General features: G+C 39.0%; 2 protein-coding genes across 4 annotated transcripts; one reads left to right on the forward strand and one right to left on the reverse strand.

Moving 5' to 3' along the window:
* The first annotated feature begins 43 nt into the window (after positions 1-43).
* uba5 (ubiquitin-like modifier activating enzyme 5) lies at positions 44-4,856 on the forward strand. Of its 2 annotated transcripts, none has more exons than XM_079447784.1 (12): positions 44-540; positions 637-682; positions 774-863; positions 1,160-1,269; positions 1,386-1,472; positions 1,562-1,646; positions 1,806-1,910; positions 2,121-2,248; positions 2,479-2,614; positions 3,808-3,883; positions 3,986-4,092; positions 4,307-4,856. In XM_079447784.1, exons 1-12 carry the CDS (start codon positions 392-394, stop codon positions 4,382-4,384), a joined length of 1,197 nt encoding a protein of 398 aa, XP_079303910.1. In that variant the 5' UTR covers positions 44-391; the 3' UTR covers positions 4,385-4,856. The 2 variants fall into 2 exon arrangements, with proteins under 2 accessions (XP_079303910.1, XP_079303911.1); XM_079447785.1 differs by having other exon boundaries at positions 260-540; positions 774-858.
* A 66-nt stretch (positions 4,857-4,922) lies between these two features.
* nphp3 (nephronophthisis 3) lies at positions 4,923-19,725 on the reverse strand. Of its 2 annotated transcripts, XM_079447782.1 has the most exons (28): positions 19,427-19,725; positions 18,567-18,975; positions 18,316-18,441; positions 17,980-18,130; positions 16,640-16,792; positions 16,439-16,572; positions 16,171-16,331; positions 15,755-15,932; positions 15,086-15,160; positions 14,760-14,915; positions 14,338-14,441; positions 14,144-14,258; positions 12,141-12,284; positions 11,884-11,981; positions 11,684-11,786; positions 11,510-11,592; positions 11,289-11,424; positions 11,037-11,201; positions 10,226-10,320; positions 9,882-10,004; positions 9,603-9,792; positions 9,286-9,527; positions 9,067-9,142; positions 8,804-8,931; positions 7,746-7,986; positions 7,517-7,642; positions 7,298-7,413; positions 4,923-6,726 (listed from the first exon to the last, which is right to left on the reverse strand). In XM_079447782.1, exons 2-28 carry the CDS (start codon positions 18,888-18,890, stop codon positions 6,567-6,569), a joined length of 3,903 nt encoding a protein of 1,300 aa, XP_079303908.1. In that variant the 5' UTR covers positions 18,891-18,975; positions 19,427-19,725; the 3' UTR covers positions 4,923-6,566. The 2 variants fall into 2 exon arrangements, with proteins under 2 accessions (XP_079303908.1, XP_079303909.1); XM_079447783.1 differs by lacking the exons at positions 4,923-6,726; positions 7,298-7,413; positions 7,517-7,642; positions 7,746-7,986 and adding an exon at positions 8,679-8,717 and having other exon boundaries at positions 19,427-19,696.
* Positions 19,726-20,013: the final 288 nt, after the last annotated feature.

Below are 20,013 nucleotides of genomic sequence, written 5' to 3' on the forward strand. Positions count from 1 at the left end.
TTGCGAATGTACATATATAACACAGCGTATTACCGCCTCCCACTGGCCTGGAGGATCATAATAATCACAACTGAATGAGATAAATGTGAACGTGTTTACGTTATGTTGTTTAGAGTGTAAGATAAAATCATATTTTATTTACTGAATGCAAAGTGCAAAGACTCAAGCAAGTTACCGTTCAGTCATAACGGGAATCTTCGTTCCTAGGAGCATTAGTTCCGCCCTGCCGTGTTTCCCTCCAGTCACAATACCGCGAGACACTCTTCGCCAGCTTCTTCCATGAGTGCAGACGTGTACATGAAGTGCTTTTAATATTATTTTCAGCCGTAATTTTGAGTCGGAGTGCCTCGGCGTCTGTTTGTAAGAATAAAGGAGTTTTACAACCACAGCAATGACTACCGTTGAGGAGCTCAAGCTGCGAATCCGCGAGTTAGAAAACGAATTAATAAAGTCAAAGCAGAAGCAAAGTGATGCTGAACATCATCTCAGACCAAAGATCGACAAAATGAGTGCGGAAGTCATAGACTCAAATCCATACAGGTGCGACATTTGATCATACTGTATTATACTTTCCTACGTTGATTGTCATTCTAAAGTGACCGTGTGGGCTTTAAATTCGTATTTCACGTCTTGCAGTCGTCTGATGGCTTTGAAACGAATGGGTATAGTGCAGGACTATGAGGTAAACACGTTTTTAGTACCTGTGTGAGACATTCAGTGTGTGATTGTGCTTAACTGTGTGATGATCAATGTCCGACTGCTGTCATTGTCAGAAAATCCGCTCGTTTGCTGTAGCAGTTGTGGGAGTTGGAGGGGTGGGGAGTGTCACTGCAGAAATGCTCACCAGATGTGGCATTGGTAAGGTAATGCACCTTTATGCTCATCCCTCAATATTAGATATATACAGTACAAAGCAACTGTGTCATTAGGCCAATCATATGATGCTTAGAATAAAACTTTTTGCGTTAAGGATTCACTGTGTTCACAATGTCCTTCTTTTGCACCTAAAATAAGATGCATTCTTTAGCTCCTCTATACCGTTTACCGCTTGGAACAGAGGAGGGAAGCCAATAGCATACGCCCCCGGGACATGGCTTGGCTCTGCAGTAAGAAACTGTCATGCCTAATTCTGCTGTGTGTGTGGTTTCTCCTGCTGCAGTTACTGCTGTTTGATTATGATAAGGTTGAGCTGGCCAACATGAACCGGCTCTTCTTTCAGCCGCACCAGGCGGGACTCAGTAAAGTCGAAGCCGCAGAACACACACTTAGGTGAGGGAGTCATTTAAAGCCTTCTGCTTGAAGGCGTTTCCAAAGACAATTTAATTTCATTAATAATAATAATAATAATAACAAACTGATGTGACGTGTGCTTTCTCATTGCACAGGAACATTAATCCAGATGTTGGATTTGAGACCCACAATTACAACATTACCACAATGGACAACTTCACACGTTTTATGGAGCGCATAAGGTTTTTCTTTACTAGTTTAAATAACATCCTTATCGAATAATATAAAGCTTTGTTTATGTTGTTTTTATGTATGTTATGTTTGATTCAAGTCATGGTGGTCTTGAAGAGGGGAAGCCTGTAGATTTGGTGCTGAGTTGTGTTGATAACTTCGAGGCTCGGATGGCCATTAACACAGTGAGTTTTGCCATTTTTATATTTGCCTATTGAAAAAAACGGAATTTTGTGTTTTGTAAATATTTTGCGTTGTCTATCGCTCGTGTCGCTTTGGTAATTATGTTATGTCGTGTCGCAACTGTAATTATTTGACTAAAATGATTAGTTTTCTTGAAACAGGCATGTGCTGAGTTGGGTCAGGTCTGGATGGAGTCGGGTGTCAGTGAGAACGCTGTTTCTGGACATATTCAGCTCATTATACCTGGAGAAACAGCCTGTTTTGCTGTATGACCCATTTATACATTCCATACAAACAAAACACATGCATTGTAGATATTTGAAAGATACATCTTGTAGGCATAGCCTCTTGCTGGGCATGTATAAAACCATATTTTATTTCTGAAGCAATTTTCAAGCAATGTTGCATGTTTTATAAAAATGGGCGTGAGAGCTTGACAGGGGTCTGAATCAGCTCTCTCTCTCTCTTTGTGGCAGTGTGCCCCTCCCCTTGTAGTGGCTGCGAACATTGATGAGAGGACATTAAAGAAAGAGGGTGTGTGTGCGGCCAGTCTGCCCACCACAATGGGAGTGGTCGCTGGACTCCTCGTACAAAACGTCCTTAAGTAAGAGACGATCCTTACTGTTCACAATATTTACTAATAGAGATTTATACCGTGTATATATTTAGATTTTGGATTAGATCAAAGTCTTTCAGATATGTTTAGTTTGTGTTGTACAATGCCAGTGCCACTAGATGGCAAACTAAAGGCATCTTAAGTGCTCAGATGTCTTCTTGTTGTAGTTTAAAAGGATCTTCAAACATGGTCTCTGAAACATGCGGTCTGTGTTTTAGGTATCTGTTGGGCTTTGGGACAGTGAGTCATTACCTGGGTTATAATGCCATGCAGGATTTCTTTCCAAGTATGGCAATGAAGGCCAACCCACAATGTGACGACAGATACTGTAGACGACAACAGGAGGAATTCAAGGTAACACACATATAGACGGTCTCATCTTAACAGCATAAACAAACGTTACTGCGCATGGACACTTTTGTGACACAACCTTAACTTCCGGTACACATTCACAAAGAATATAAAGTGCCTGTAGATTATTTCTGATAACAATCAAAAGAAACCCAGAAGAACCGTTACTTGGCTAAACTCCAATATTTCGAATTTAGACTCTGATACCAAGCTCAACCGCTAGATGTCATACGGTTTGTTTAAATGCGACCACATACAGGAACCATTTAACAAATTGTTTATTTTATAAAATAAACGTACAACAAATTCAACAAATCGTTTATTTAATACAATTAATATACAGTAAGATAATAATACAAATTAATATGAACATGAATTACATAAAATATAAATGGTTATACTATTAGACATCAGTCAAACACACACCAGAAGTTAACTGGGGGTTCGATGAAACGGTCCATAAATGCAATTTTTTGTTATTGGTTTGTGAATTATTTTACACTTCGAGTAGTGACACCGTGATGCATTGATAGTGAAATTTTCATTATTTTAACACAAATCATCATTGTTCAACTCTTGATTCTATTTGGATGGCCATGGATTACATCACTATATATAGTCCACGCCTGCGTTCTGCTAAGACTGCCCGCGAACTTCACTCTTCTCCCCCAAACACTAGATCATGAGCCTCATGAGTGGTAGACCAATCACAGCAGACTAGACCATCTGTCCAATCACATGAGACTAGGCTAGCGTAAAGGAGGGGATTAGATGGAGGAATCGTGGAACAAATTATTTGAGAGTCAGTCAAGAAGTAAGATAAGGATAAGTTATGTACTCTTTAAATGACATACTGTATGTTAGACGGCTTGGGTGGAGCATCCGTTAACTCCTCCCCTTCAACTCTGAGTCTGCGTGTTCCATTTCAAAATGCAACGGCTGTTTTTATACATCAAATAAAATCACAGAGACAGTTGAGAGCCACGCCTATGCCCTGAATTCAATTTCACTTTGAAATGGATCAAAATACAGAAGTAAATATTATCGCAACTTCCAGTTCAAGGGGACTTTAGGGAGTAAAAAGCTGATAAAGTCTCCTGACAAACACATTACTACCTTAAGTGTGGTTGTTCTCTATAGTACAGAGGCCCATCATCAATAATTCCTTTTTAACAATATCATTGCTTTTGTCCCAGAAAAAAGATGCAGAGCGGCCAAAACAGGAAGTGGTCCAGGAAGAAGAGGAAGTGGTACATGAGGATAATGAATGGGGTGAGGAACCCACGCTTTGATGCACAACACAATAAACATCTCATTCATAAAACCGTGGTCTTCATACATAATTGTTATTAAGTCTAAATGTTGTCCTGACAGGCATTGAGCTGGTGTCAGAGGTCTCTGAGGCGGAGCTTCAGGCAGCATCAGGACCGGTACCAGATCTACCAGAGGGCATTACTGTAGCCTACACTATACCAGAGAAAGTACGGCTCCTTTTCAAATTACGTTTCCTTTTGAGTCATCGAGATGTTTGTTGCTTGACAGATCAATCTAACTGTATATGTGTCTATGAATGACAAAACCAAAGTCAAATCCCTTTTTATAAGTGTATCATGAATAACACAATATTGACTATAAATATCCTCACTGACAACTTTATTCACCACAAGAAACATTCACATACTCTCTTTACACCAGGATGGAGAATCAGGGGACACGGTGGAAGAAACGGAGCAGAGTCTGGACGAACTCATGGCTCAGATGAGGAAGTTGTAAGAAGGAAACAAGCAAAAGGAAACCAGAGGAAATAAACATCTCCTAAACTCCTCATCATTCTTGTTCATCCAATCAAACAAATTTTTTTGAATTATTATTATGTATTATCTGAGGCTGCACAAAACAACATGACTTCTTTAGTTTTTATTCTCTTTCCAAATCTGGAATGCTCTCTACAGTATAAAGGTTTCAAACATCAGCATGGAAAGAAAAATTTGACTCATCTGAACTGTTATTTATTGTTATCTGTGCAGTTGGCGGGAAACTCCAGTGACTAATTCTGTTAACCCTTGACTATTGAATTCCCGAAGCACTTCAAGTCACCCGGACTTGTTAAGGAGAACATCATAACAATGTTTTAATTCTAGCCTTGTCACACAGTTTATTAACAATTCTGACTACTGTATTGAATGATGTAATGCATATTTGAATAATCCAATAGAAAAAATAAATGCATTACTGTTACATTACATTTCGCTCTTTTTGTGTTTCAAATAACTGGCAGATTAGTAAGGGAAAGGTTTTGTTGATGCATTTGAAAAATGTGAATATATATATATAAATACTTTTTTTAATAACAAAATAAAGAAAACGCCTGGGGTCAATGGTAAAAGTACAAATTTTAAGTACATTTAAGTAAATACATCCCAATTTGATGTAAAATGAGATTATTGGGTCGATATGCAATGAAACTTTCAATTTAAAATGTTAAAAGATCTGCAAACACATTCAGAAACAAGAGAACTTGGCATTTCCCCGTGTTGCGTCCACATACGTAGTTTCTTAATATTAATTTATCATGCGTCCTTCATTCACATTCGTAGTTTCGTAATATTAATTTATCATGCGTCCTTCATTCACATACGTAGTTTCATCAATCTACGTCAATCTATTTCAATTCATTGATCATGTATCCTTCAATGTACACTGACTATCAAATTAATGATATGTAACTATTAAGAAAAAAAAACTTTAAACATAAATACAGTCACTGTTTGAGTGTTCGGCGGAAACCTTGTCTCTCCAAATTTCATGTTTTTCATGAATCACAAATATTGGTCACCCTCCAAGGTTATCTGGAATATAGATCTTGTCAACTTTGACAGTGTTTAAAAGTTGTTTTTTGGAAATACAAGAGGTCTGCCTGACAGCAATGGTATATGGATTATAAAATGTTATATTAATACAACCTGCACAGATATGCAAACATTGACAGAAAAATTGGCACATTTTTGTATCACCCCCGTCTACACCAGACGCGAACATCGCCACATCCAGTGTGGACAAAGAGGATAAAAGGTTCAAATAGGTTCTGTTGTGTTTGTCACGTACAGTCTGGTGTAGACCGGGTGTTAGATATGCACTTTTTAATGACCAGTTTTAGCTTAAAATGAAATAATACCCCTTCTGTGCATTACAGAAAGAAAGATTTTTGCACAATCATGAAAAAAACGTTCCGAAACAAAAGGTTTTGGATGCTTAAATATGTCTATGCAACAGTTGTGCGTTTTTGTTGTAGAGAAGAAATGCCTTAGCAGAAGGAAGGTCATAGGCCAGAGGAAGTCTGCAGAGTTGAAACTGAATTCAACACTATCTACAAAAGCAGGAGAATTGTATACATGTTACACATTCGACTATCAGTCACAATAGCACGATGTGTATTCATATATAATGCCATTTCTGAAATGGTTCCATTGTTTACATTGATTTTGGCATGATAGTGAGCTACTACTCAGACTGATCACTAAATGTGGCAGTGACAGAGAAAGCATTGCTGTAACTGGTCACACATCTGACCTTTAGCATCTGACATAGTTACCAAGACTACATTTGATCACTTTATTTGCTCGGTAATGTAAGAAATGCCTAGGAGGAATACAATTAAATAATGAATACCTAAGTGATACATTTAATGTTTATAAAATATTACACTCATACATTGTATATTAAGAAACATGCAAGAAAATGCAAGTTCTAAAACAACATTTTTGCATTGTATTGATATTCAATAACACTGTCCTGCTATCACTTTGAAAACATCACACAGTTTAACAGTAGTACACTCAAAATGATAATGGCATGCTGATATACTATATGCTGATATACCTCCTCCTGAATTGCCGCCATTCTGAAATATTACTGAAATGTAAACCCTTATTACGCCATATTGAAAGGACAGGTGTCACCTATGAGGCAGGGTGGGGCTTCGTAAGCTAAACGTGTCGCCGCTAGATGAGGGACGCGAGGGGGCTTTACCGCAAACCAAAGATGGCTCCGCCTCCTTTATCTCCATGGCTCGCTTGTACAATTCTGCAGCCTTTTCGAAGTCTCCCTCTTCATAACTGAAAGAATGACAACAAAGCTAGATGTGATTTGAGGGAAATTTCACAACAGGGTTCTGGAGAGTTGCTAAGGCATTGCTGTAGGATTTATTAAAGGGGTCATATGACATGGCTTGATCTAATATTATGGTTTGTTTTAGATGTAATGCAATGTGTATACACGATTTAAGGTGCAAAACCGTGTGTAAGACGAGCGTCTGATGGAAATGTAATGCCTCTTACCATATTTGGAATATCAGTTTCAAGGCAATTGTACTGACAGGTACGCCCACCTTACTTGCGTTTACATTTAGGTGGTCTTAGTCAAATAATACCACGAACTGACGTAGATTTGTGGCGGTGGGGTTACACAAGGAGTTTCAGGCAGGTCTGGGTGAGCATTCGCTTTTAGATATAATACATATTTTATTCCGACACTTTCATTTTTGCAATTTTACGTGTCTAATGCATGCATGGGCAACTTATGACACACCAAAGACACAGAAAAACAGGTATTCGTGCCATATGACCCCTTTAATGGTTCCGAGTGGTTAAATGTATCACTGAGCTACAGTAATAAAACAAGTGTTACCTGAGCAAAGCCAGGTTTTTTAGGGTCTCTCCGACCCGAGGGTGCTGTTGGCCGAGACTGTCCTCGTACACCTTGAGTGCCCGCTCATACAGAGGCAGAGCATCACTGTGTTGCTTCTGTAACACGCACACAGACATACTGTAAGTGACATCATCACACAGTTTCATGTGATTCAGTATCATGATCACGTACACATCACATGCTTTCAAAATTCCTCACCAATTGGCAGTAGAGCACAGCTAGGTTAACCAAAGCTGTAGCCACACTGGGGTGCTTGGGTCCAAAGCTCTTTTCTCTGATGTCGAGAGCTAACTCGTATAAAGGAACTGCTTTTTCCAGCTTCCCCTATTACACACGCGAATACAGAAAGAGAATAAATAAAAATAAAAATATGACTAAATTATAACAACACGTGTACCTGGATAATGAACAGCATAATATTTCTTACCCTGCGCTTGTAAAGCATGGCCAAGTGTTTGAGGGTATAGGCGAGAGAGGGATGGTCAGGGGCGAGGGCTCTTTTGCGGATGTCGAGGGCCTTTTCATACAGTTCCTCTGCAGTCTCGTACTCTTTTCGCTCGCTGTGCAGCGAGGCCAGGTTGTTTAAAGACTGGGCGCAGTCGGGGTGATCCGCTCCAAGCACGCGTTGACGCATTTCCAGCGACCGTGTCAAGAACACTTTTGCGGCACTGGGTTCATACACAAGCATGTTGATATACTGTACATAATGAAAACTACAACGGAATAACTGTAATATTATTCATCACGTTATAAGACGGCATTTATTTGTATTGGGAATGAATGTTTTAATGAAAATCATTACAGCACTAAATGTTGTAAGCAATATTAGCTTGCAATGTAGGACCGTTTCATTGGTCTGTTTTTGTTTATTTTCATCTTTCATTCCAGTCTGTGTTTGTTTATCGGTCAGGCTAGTGTCTAATAATATAACTTTAAAATGATAATATAAATTAATATGAACATAAATTAAAGAAAATTTGAATATATAATGTATACATTTTTTATTAATGAAACGATTCATTTGAATATATAAAAAAATTTCAATGGGTCCTGTAGTTTGGTCGCATTTAAAAAAAACTTATGGGACAAACTGATGTTAAACCTCAATGATGTATTTAAGATACCATGCCCCCATCTTCCTGATGCCTATATATGATCAACATATCATCAAGAAAGTGCCCTAAAGGAATACAAAAATGAAAATTCTGTCATTATTTACTCACCCTCAGATTGTTTCAAACCTGTATAGATTTTTGTTCTGCAAAACACAAAGGAAGATATTTGGAAGAATGTCAGTTACCAAACAGATCTTATCCCTCATTGACTCATTGACTCGCATAGTATTTATTTCCCCTACTATGCCAGTAAATGTGTCTTTTGTGGTCAGGTTTGGAACAATCTGAGGATGAGTAAATGATGACAGAATGAGGAAATAGGTTCTTGTGATGATACTATGTCCAGTATGATATGAGAGCAGTGACTCACTCGAGGTTGTTCTGCAGGTAATAAAGAACTCCGAGCTCATTTAGAGTCTTTGCACAATCTGCAGAGTCTTTACCAAGCGTCAGTTCCTCTAACTGCAGCGCTCGCCGTTTCAAAAGAGCAAAACCATACTACAAAGAAAACAAACAGATCCATTTTTATTCGTTCCTCTGTAATAACATGTTGGATTACACACACTTATGAACGGAACCAATGAGACACATATGTGGACATGGCCCAAAATGATATTATTTTTATTTCCTTACCATGTGGCCCTTCTGGCGTGCCGTTTTCTGTCTGATTTTCACTGATCTCTTTCTTAACCTCTCAGCCTGCTCGTACCTGTAATTCAAACAGAACTTTGAGACTATACACTATTATTCAAATACATCCTGAATTACTCAAAAACAATACCAAACATGAACATTCAGATCAGTTCATGAGATGTGTATACTTGAGTCTAAACGAAAGATATAATGCTGTACTTGTTTTGTTTCTGGTAGAGGAGTGAGAGTGAATCTAGTTCTCTAGCCACAGTGCTGTGTTCGGGTCCATAGGCGTTCTCACAGATCTCCAACGCTTGTTTGTACAACTGCTCTGCGTTTCCAAATTTCCTCCAATGAACGTAGACACCCGCCAGCTGGTGCAGTGACTGAGCCACGCTCGGGTGGTCCGGGTCTAGTGCCATCTCGCAAATCTCCAAGGAACGCTGCAAGGGGGCCACCGCCTTCAAAAACCACATGCATGTATGTTACACAAGATGTTACTCGGATTGATCATCTAACCCGCTTACAGTTCACACCTGGCTGAGTAATCCCAGATCTTTTAGGAAGCGGCCCAGTGTTTCGTAGAGGTTGGCCAGTTGACTCATGCTCTGCTCGCTGTCACAAGTCTTCTCAAACTCCTTTAAAGAGTCAAAATACTCTGTGGCCATGGAACACTTGTCCTTTCCGACAAACTGCCAGTATGCCAAAAGCTCTGAGAAATGACCCCTGGGAACACACGTTGAATAGTATTTATTTAGAGACATGCACGTTTTCACACATAAGGTGATATTGTAGGACAGGAAATGAGTACGTACCTCTTGTAGAGGTTCTGTGATACAAATAAGTTAAGCAGAATCATCTGGAGTTTAACCCTGTCTTCCTGTTGCTCCAGTAACCACGGTAACTCATCCGCAACACGCCATGTGACTCTGTCTTGTCTGAACACACAGAAACATGCAAGAAAAATAATTGTAAAATAAACCTTGTTTAACGGTCACTGATGATTTTTACGTACATAAACAAACAACGTACATTCGCAAAACAAACCTGCAAACCTTTTGGTACTGTTTTTAGGTCTGTTTCTACAGCAAAAATGAAACTTACTTGTACATAATATAGCTTACAGCTGTGGTTTTGATCATAAAAAATATGTTCTTACTCTAGCAGACGGCTGAAGAACTGAATAAGTGTCTGTCTATAAGCTTCACAGGATCGGCCCTCATTTAGAAACTCCTGGTTGACCGCTTCACAGGCCTGGAAAAAATACATCATTAAACAATACTTTTGAGAATAAAAACTATTGATACTATGAGCTTATTCAATTGAATTGATTCAAATCACTTTGGATGTAAACAAAATATATTACAAGGGCTGCCACGATATTACATTTTCACTGCAAGGTGATGGCAGCCAAAATATATTATGATAACTAAAACCATTTTTATTTGAAATAAATGATTCAACCACAAAAATGTTTATTTTTTTATGTTTCATATTTAATTTCAAACACTTTAACTAATCTATCTAAATTACACAATTTAATATTTTTTTACAAATAGCCAATTAAGAAAAAAAACGAAAATATTTCAGCAAATATTTTAAAGGTCCTATCTGTAATTTTTTGGAGGATTTATTGACAAAATTGCATTATAATATCCATAACTTATTATATGGTATATTACCATAGAATGAGATATATCTATCTACACACACCGCGGGTCCCCTTACATGGAATTCGCCATGTTGTTTCTACAGTAGCCCTAAATGGACAAACTGCTACACAGAGCGCATTTCGTAAATACATCTCCTTCGGCAAAAAAGTGTAAAAGTAACGACATCTTAGTCCTGTGTAAGCAACAGTAGTGCTTCGAAAGGGAGGGGTGGAGTAAGCCGATGGTTGCAATTCACAACCTAACCGCTAGATACCTTTACATGTCATACAATGACATTTAAGCTACTTTTGTGCATACCTGTGGATGCTGAAAGCGGATGAGGCCGCAGGCATAAGTGATTATAAGCAAACTCTGCAGGCTGTGAAGCATTGAGGTAAGCACAGGAAAACACAGGTCTGTGAATAGCTCCAAAGCCTCAGATTCGCTCACACCGTTGTGACTAGCGCACAACAAACACAGCAACTGCATGTGAACAAAAATAAAGTCATGAAATGCTCAAAATATTTTTGAATTGACGTTCTGCATCAAAGTGGGCAGCGAAGAGGTCACCTCTCTCAAGACATGTTTCTCCTGATCTGTGCTCAATGAGTCTAGTACCGCCTTCAGGCCCAGTCTATACAGTGACACTGTATCTTGACATGACACACACTGCTGTAGAGTCCTTTCCAACGTCCAGGATCTGGAGCTGACACACAAAAATAAAGATTCCTACACTCAGATTCAAAGACTCAATAAACGCAAATCCAAAACCCATCCGCATTTCCACTTACTGTGTAATGAGTCTGGCCAACAGTGAGATATAGAGTGCGTTGCAGGTTGCAGCTGCCCGACAGTGTCTCTCCAACTTCTTTTCCTGTTTCACGGCACATTGACAAACTCATCTCATCATACCGTACATAGACATAAAAACAGACTGATTTCTAGACACCGATGTCAAAACTCACCTGTTCTTTTGTGAGTATGATGTCTGCATTTACACATTCTGCGCTGATGACGCTCTTCACCTCCCTGGGATTAAGTGGGTCCAGATGAAGCGTGGGCCACAATCTGTGTAGTCAAATATTGAAAAGGAATGGCGATTTTTACAAAGTCATTTTTGCATTTTGTTCTCAAAAAGTCATCATCTTAAACCTGGGTCACAAACCTCCATGCTTGTGGGCAGGTCTCCACATTAACTGACACCAGCACCCTCACGTTAGCAGGAAGTGGATCAATCAGCCACTTCATATGACGCTCTGCATTCTGAGGAAATTCATAATAGCATGTGAGCTAAGATAAATATAGCATCTTAATGGAATTACTGAGGAATAGGAAGTTCACAGTCATGTGAGCGTTGAGTTAAGGTACGGAGCTCTCTGAACATGAAACCAAAGTGAGGATGTTTATTTGAGGAAGCGCTACCTGTATTTGGTCAATCGAGTCAATGATGATTATGATGTTGCCATGGTGACGTGCAGACAGACGTTCTAGCCAGCGTGGAAATTCCTCAAGGATCTTGGAAGGGTCCATCGAGAGATCAGAGATAGACCAGAAATGCTGGAGAAGCTACAGGGACGACCAAAAAGGGGTGGGGATTTAATCTTCTGGATTCTGTTTGGCTAGTTGCAACATTTTAAGGTTTGTTATTCCCTCAGTAAAAAGTGCTCAAACAAATAACACAAAGTCATATGGATACTGCCAGTAGACTTGGCCGGTTGCAGTAACACTTAAAATAATATAAATATACAAATATTTTTAACATAATGTGAGATTATATTTACAAATGATTTTAAAAAAAAGCAATATTGTAGCTCCAATAATTTACTCATGAGGCAGGAACGTGTAAGGACGTGTATTCCATTTCTCATTGGGTCCTGATCATCCTGTCAGGGTTTATTTTGCGGTAAAAGCTGGCTGTACAATCCCAAAACAGCTTTGTAAAACCAAAACAAATTGTATAGAAAATCCAGCTCCCTGAGAGAAAACCCTGATTGAACTTTTATCTATCAGTAAACATAAAAAGATGAACTCTTCGGAACCTAAAGCCATGGGGTTAAATAACAACCGCAGGTTTACTTAACACATCTGTCTGAGATTTTACACTTTAACAATCTCACAAGAATTCTTCTGAATTCCACCGACTCTATCAGAATGGATCTTTTGGTTCTTCAGGTAAACACCAGAATGAACTCTAAACAGTTTTAGCCCCACTGGTACATGTTGGGACTATGAAATGTCACCTAGAGTTCAGGGAGTTTCTAATGTTATAGCAACCAGACAGTGGTTCGCCCCAAGATAGATCCAGCTGGGTCACAGGTTTTGTGGCATTTAAAAAAATATAGAAATTGATCTTATATTTTATGCAATCAAACACCAGCAAAATTAGACCACCGACCAAGGCTACGATTTTAGGTCTTTGTTTAAGGGGGGCCGCAAAGCGATGCACCCTACAAGGAAACGTTTGAGAACCACTGACCCAAATCTTACATCAAACATGTATCTTATTACACCCTACCCTTCACCTTACTCTGGGTTAACAACTTTATAAACCCTGGATTTTAACCTGTTAAAGGCAGGGTTAGCAAAAAAACGCACAATAAACCGAAAACGCTTTAGAGTCGGACGGAGTAGCAAAACAAACTAGTAGCCAATCAGCAATAAGGGGCGTGTCCGCTCATGTTGACGGAGGGAAGAGAGCAAGCGGGCATTAGAAAGACCGTAGAAAGAGCGATGTCTTATTAATTCCATAAAAGTAAGGGTCTGGGGATTTTAAGTATAAAAAGAAGGACGCATTATAAAGACTTTCCAGTAAAGACACGTTAGGACCCGTGGTATGGCGAAGGCTTTTAGCTAAGATACGCTAAAACCACGTTACTAGGTTGGATAGCAAGATCGTCTAATTATTACCCCCAAGGAGGTTGCTTTGATTCGGATCATTATAAACATTGGTTTTGCTGTTTGTCATGTGGTTGTAGTGGTTAGAGCAGTCTTCAGAGTCATTGTTTATATGGAACGAGTGTGCTGCTTGTACATACTCATATCGTCTTTACCTTTTTTATTAATTCGCATGGTTATTTGCGTGGTCTAAGCTATGACAAAGCTAAGCTATTCATGCCTGCATAGCACAGCGCGTTTGAGGTTGGAGCAATGCAGGAAGGGGCGTGTTCCTGTTGCGTAGTAGTGTAGTTTGTTGTCGATTTCGAATAAAAACAACGGTTTTCAGATGCATGACTAGATTCTGATTATGAACCAAATATATACTGATGCTGTTAAAGCTTTCTCAAAAATACCCCCACTATAACCCAGCGATGGTTCATTGGAAGTTTATAAGCTAGCTTTTATGTTTGAATCGGAAATTCTTAAGAACGTTCCATGGATATGGTCAATTTCAGGTCAATTTCTAAAGGACCAGGGTGTAAATTTACCTTCACCGTGAGGCGTTTAATAATGAGCACTGGATCTGCACTGGTGGAGAGAGGACGTCCAGTGAAATGAAAGAGTGTAAGGGTGTTGGGAGAGTGTTTCTGCTGTAACTCTATCCTGCAAAATAATAACATATTTATTATTTACAAGTCATAAGTTGTTGTGTAAACAAACATAAGTGTTAAAATGAAATTACCATTTAGCGAGCAGAAGAGATTTGCCGGATCCAGGAGCGCCGGACACCAGCAGCGGTGGAGTGGGAGGAGGGGCGGCGACCATGTCATTGAGTCGATCCACATACTGCGGAAAAAACAAGATTAAATACTTCATTTGAAAATTTGCATGCAATAAACACTCACGGAAATCCACCGGAAACTCTGTCAGACCCACAATGGTTCCAAATTTTAATTGAGATTAAATGCCACAAATAAACCCAACAATATAGCTGAAAAGAAAAAAATTACTATGAATTATAGGTAAACAATCTAAGGCTATCACCCCATGCTTGTTTGATTGTTGTATCACACTCTAAAAAGTAAGTTGCTGTTAAGCATCTGTCCACCATAGCAGACACAATATCGTAAATCAAGAGATTTATAACTGAGATATCTGCAGTACTTTTTGGAAGCTGTATCTGGCCGCAGCACTGCAGGCCTGCTGAAACGCCTCGATCTGCTCCTGTTCATCATGAAGGTCCCACAGCACATCACCAGAGTCTTCCTCTTCCCTCTCCTCGACCGCCCCGGTCTCCTCAAACTCCAACCCCAACAACTCCTGAGGAGATCGAAATCTGTAAACTGTTTCTAAAATGCAAACAGCCTCTGCTTTCAAAACCACAAATGCAAAAGCAGGTTGAGTCGTACTGAGAGACCCTTCAAATTATCAGCAAGCTGGAAACCACAATTTCACACTAACACTTTGTTTACCCAGTATCTGTGGTGTACCTGCTTGATGATTCGTTCTAACTGAGAGAAGATAAGAGCAGCTCCATCCTCTGCAGAACCTGCATGATCCACCACCTGCAGAAAGCAAGAAGGGAAACCTCAGTACAATTAACTGAAATTACGTAAATCCTGATATTTGTTTGTATGGGTCACATTTCTTTGATACAACCTCAAGTCGAGCCTTTTTCAGAACTTACTTACACTTTTCTAAATCATATCTTGCAAGTGATTTTTTGTGGATGCTTGAAATCATTATAAAGTATCATTTGGTTCTATTCTTGTCAGAAGTTACTCATATATATATATTATATATATATATATATATATATATATATACACACAGTATATATTTAAAAGAGACTGAATAATTATTATTGTCTTGGAATTATAAAATTGAGTTATTCACATTCTTTTTAATCAATTACTTAACTTGTTTACACTGTCATGTTATTTTCTTGACGTTTTGTACATTTTGGACGTTTGTTAGAAAACAAAAAGGTTTCATCTGCAAACTCAAATGGAATGACAAAACTTGTAATCTAAAGATTGCTCAGAACGCAGATAGAACCTTATAACTCAACGATATCATGAGGGCCAAATATGGCTGGCAAGTTGGTACTTTAAGACCCCTGCTTCTTTAAAAGAACCATAAAATGAATTTGATTCTACCTTAAGTTTACCACCTTTGTCAGCCTCGTTCACTCTTTCCAGAAGTTCTCTGGTGGCTTGACTGAGGTTGGATACCTCTTCCTTTTCACCTTTTCTGTCTCCAGTCCGCAAATACAGCACAAGAGGACGAGAGTCTGGAGTCTTCACAAAGGCTTCCTCCACATCCTCTATAACACAACTGAAGCAGCGGAAAGAAGAAAATACACAGCATCAGCGTCAATGTTGATAAGATTAGATTCTGTGCACAAGCGCAATGCATGAATATAAATTCTTACACCTTAAAGAGTTAAATGGAGTGCAAAGTTATGAGCTTGAAACGCAAGGTACAATATACAGAATGGTGTGGGGGGCCAATATGAGGCAGAATGTGCAATGGAAATCTGCAATGAGTTTAAGTGTAAATAAAAGGAACGCACCTTGAAACTGATGACTTGAGAAGCAGAACACACAGAGAGCTCCTCTCGATCTCCTGCCTGCGTTCGGCCGTGTGCAGAATGGCGCTCTCCTCGGGAAAGGACACGTTCAGATAGAAGTGTCCTAAACCCTCACAAAACCTCTGAAGCTTTAAAGAGTGAGTCTGAAAAAGAGAGACACAATTTTGACATCCTCTGAAGGAAATGTGGTTCTTGCCTGTGGAAACATCACAGCCATTCATGAACAATGCACACTATAAATGTGTTAAACCTGTATAAAGGCCTGCAACTCGGCTTTGGTCTCCTGTGTGTATATGAGGTAGCAGCGGACTGTGTTACTCCACAGAGACTGAGACACATGAGGAGACACCTGCAGCAGACTGGCCACAGCAGCATCCCAATCATCTGTAACACACACACAAACATCAGAACATTCACAAGCACGCAAACACACACACGGGTGCACACTCACCTCTGTTGACGTTTGCAAACGGTCCCTCCACATCAATGAGACTGTGAGCGAACTCTGGACCCCGATGTGTCTGCTGTAACTGCATCATGCTGCCCATCGACGGCTCACTGCCCAACACACCACCACTCCAGTACTCACACTGAGTGCCTGCAGCTGCACAAATGCGTTTAATGTCATAACCATGATGCGTTTATAAATCTGCAGTGTTTTGTCTTCGTAATAACATCGAGCATTTAAAAAAAGGCTAACATAGTCTGATTCATTTGGAACCTGGTTCAGAAAAAGGGTTACATTTAATTGTTATGGTACAGTACGTACCCTTAAAGTGTCTGATAGTCTGTACTTAAAAACATTTAAAAACACGAAATTCATGTTCATGTGTGCTAGTGTCAGCTAAATTATCGCTTAACTGTTCATTTTAAATGACTAAATATTAACAGATTACACAATGTAACATTGCTTTTAAATTGTTTGGCTTATTGTTTGGTGTTTCTTTATGAAATTTAACATGGATACGAAAATCAACCATCAACTATGATGTTAACCATCGACGGTACTTACAAAAATAATTGTATACATTTCGGTATTATTACTCGTACGCAGAAATAACAAGGTACTGGAGTAACACTGAGCTCAAAACAACAGTTTAATACAACAGTTTCTGTAAATGAGTCGTCCAAAGCTTCAGAAGTGTACATTTGATAGCTTCGGTCTTTTATGACTAATACTCTCAAAACAAGTTCCCAGACCTTGTCACCCATCATCGATTCATCCCACCTTTCCTGTGCTACAGACGTTTCTAGAATTTTCTAATTCTAATTTTTTAAATATTTAAAAAAAATTGCACATGTATTGTTTATTTGCAATATACAATATATATATATATATATATATATATATATATATATTAATCTTAATGAATGATATAAGCTCAAAATTTACTTAAATATACAATAAAACATTGATGATACATGAAAATAAATATTACCACAATAATTTGCACCACAGAATACTATAAAAAGGAAATGTTTCTTTTCTGTCACTCTTAGTCAGAGTTAAAGTCAAATTTGGTCATTGTAAAAACAGTTTACATTACACAATGTTTTTCACAACAAGTCAAGACATGCTGGATTTAGCAGTACCGGGAAAGGTAAAGCATCTCAGGGTTTCTTATCACAATATGAGAGCAGTGGATATACACACCACCTGTATCATTATTACTCAGAGGTGTAATTATTAAACTATTAGATGTGTTAAAAGTAATAAAGTGTTTAATTTTGGCACAAAACCAACCCTTCAAGATTTACACTCATTGAGGAACCTGAACAATCTGGACTTACTGGTGACGGTGGTCCGGTTGTCATCTGAATCCGAGTCTTCCAGTTCGTAAATCTGGATGCCCTGAGCCTGCAGCTGTTGAAGTTTTGACTCCAGATCTCGTTTTGCCCGAAGCAAGTCCTGAATTTCCTTTTCCTTTGTCTCCCGGAATATCTGCCAGTTTGGGGGATTTCAAAGAGAAGGAAAATAGATAAAGAAAAAGGGTAAACAATACCAAGGTCAAGTTAAAACTAGAACAGAGTCTGAGGAAAGGAACCGGGGACATTTTGAGATGTTGCAAGGGAAGAATTTTGGTCAGGACTCAATGTAATGTGAAGAAGGGAAGAAAAGATTTGCACCTTAAACTGTCTTTTAACTTTGTCTCTGTCATGCTCAAAGGTGGCAGCCCTCTCCATAGCTTGATACTTTGCCTCAAGGGCACTTTCCTTTTCCCTGAGAATTTTCTGGTATGTCTTCTGGAGAGCCTGATCACCAGAGAAAAAAACATAAGTCATCCTTGCATGTCTGAAAGTTAAACATGATTATTCATGAGTTTTAGCACCTTAACTATTTACAAAGGCCACACACAATCTAAAGATCTCTTTCAAACCTGCAGCTCAGCACGCAATCTCTTGTTCTCCTCATCCAGCTTGGCCTCTTTCTTCTGCATTGAGGTGATCTCATTGTTCTTGCTGACCCTGAAGATCTCGTAGTCTTTCCTGAGGCGCTCATACTCGGCGGCATACTCCAATTCCACCGATCCTGTGGATTTGAAGCTGGCACCGATGACACGAGGACCACGTCGGAACGAACTCCGCAACAGACGGGCCTTGGGTTTCACCTCCACTGGTATCTCACAGGCTTCTCCACCCTCACCGCCGTACGCATCCTCAATCACCTCACCAGGGCTTACCAGAGAGGATGCGGTACCCATGGCAACTGTGGACGGGACGGATGCCACTGGGACACCTACCCGATAGAGCACTTACACACTTTCAGGATGCTCATTGATAGTTCAACTTGAAACAGAAAACACATTGAGTTTGACTTAAGTATTTCCAAAAGGCATTACAAAGCATTAAACCAAATTGTATATATGTCAGGGGGCATAAAGGTCGAATATCCCTGTATTATTCACCTTGAATATTTCTAATAACATGATGTCATTTTAAACTGAATTTAGTTTACAAAACTGCACAAACTTTTCAAGCAAACATTGCACACAAGCAATGTGATGTTTAAATTCATTGGGCCTGGATTTAAATCTTTTAGACCACCACACCAATACACGATTCTTGAGGAAAATAGAAATGTTTATTTATTTTGTAAGTATGGTATATATTGCATACTTATGAGATTGGGCAAACAATAGCGTGTTGTGAGTTTATTTACATTTATTTGACACATTTTCAGGGTTCTTTGTCGTCATACAAATCCAACATCGAAAAGCGTCTATTTTTCAACAATTACCTTATTCTGCGATCGTGAACCCGGCAGACATTCCTAAGATTCAGATAAATCCCAACAGAGACTAAAAAAGTTTTCCACCCCGATAAAGATGAAGAAGGTTCATGGCGACACACTTGAAGAAATGTGACCTTGATCTTAAAACTTTAAATAAATGTTAGAATATAAAGCGTTCGTCGGGTTTAACCTTATATTTTGTGCATTGCAGTAAGGTAAACATAGCAGAGACTCGCACATTTTCTTGCCACTGTCTTCCTGACAACGCGCGTTACTAGGCACGCCTTCTTCTACGGGTCCACGATGTGGCCAAAAGTGACTTCGCGCGTTTTATGTCTCTTTTTTATTCATTTTTAAGTATTAGTCTTATAATTAACCAGAATAAAAATATTTGCAAAAATAAACTAAAACACACAGACTTGCCAGGGTTAACAAAAAAGGTAATAGAAATGACATCAGACACAAAGGATGAATACAGAGATACAGTTTTCATAGCATAACTTTGATAGTTTCCACATATTCCCCATACAAGTCAACTTTGAACACAGAAAATAGAGGTTTCGAGCCAGTAAACTTTTGTTTATGAATGTGAA

The sequence above is a fragment of the Barbatula barbatula genome (assembly GCF_947034865.1).
Source record: "Barbatula barbatula genome assembly, chromosome: 23".
NCBI classification, from domain to species: Eukaryota; Metazoa; Chordata; class Actinopteri; order Cypriniformes; family Nemacheilidae; genus Barbatula; species Barbatula barbatula.

Coding starts and splice junctions, on each gene's coding strand:
- nphp3 (XM_079447782.1), bottom strand. CDS start 18,890: ATGGGTACCGCATCCTCTCTGGTAAGCCCTGGTGAGGTGATTGAGGAT. Junction 9,528..9,602: donor ATCTGGGATTACTCAGCCAG/GTGTGAACTGTA, acceptor TGGTTTTTGAAG/GCGGTGGCCCCCTTGCAGCG. Junction 7,987..8,803: donor TACCTGCAGAACAACCTCGA/GTGAGTCACTGC, acceptor GTATGAACCCAG/TGCCGCAAAAGTGTTCTTGA.
- uba5 (XM_079447784.1), top strand. CDS start 392: ATGACTACCGTTGAGGAGCTCAAGCTGCGAATCCGCGAGTTAGAAAAC. Junction 1,473..1,561: donor CGTTTTATGGAGCGCATAAG/GTTTTTCTTTAC, acceptor GTTTGATTCAAG/TCATGGTGGTCTTGAAGAGG. Junction 2,249..2,478: donor CTCGTACAAAACGTCCTTAA/GTAAGAGACGAT, acceptor TCTGTGTTTTAG/GTATCTGTTGGGCTTTGGGA.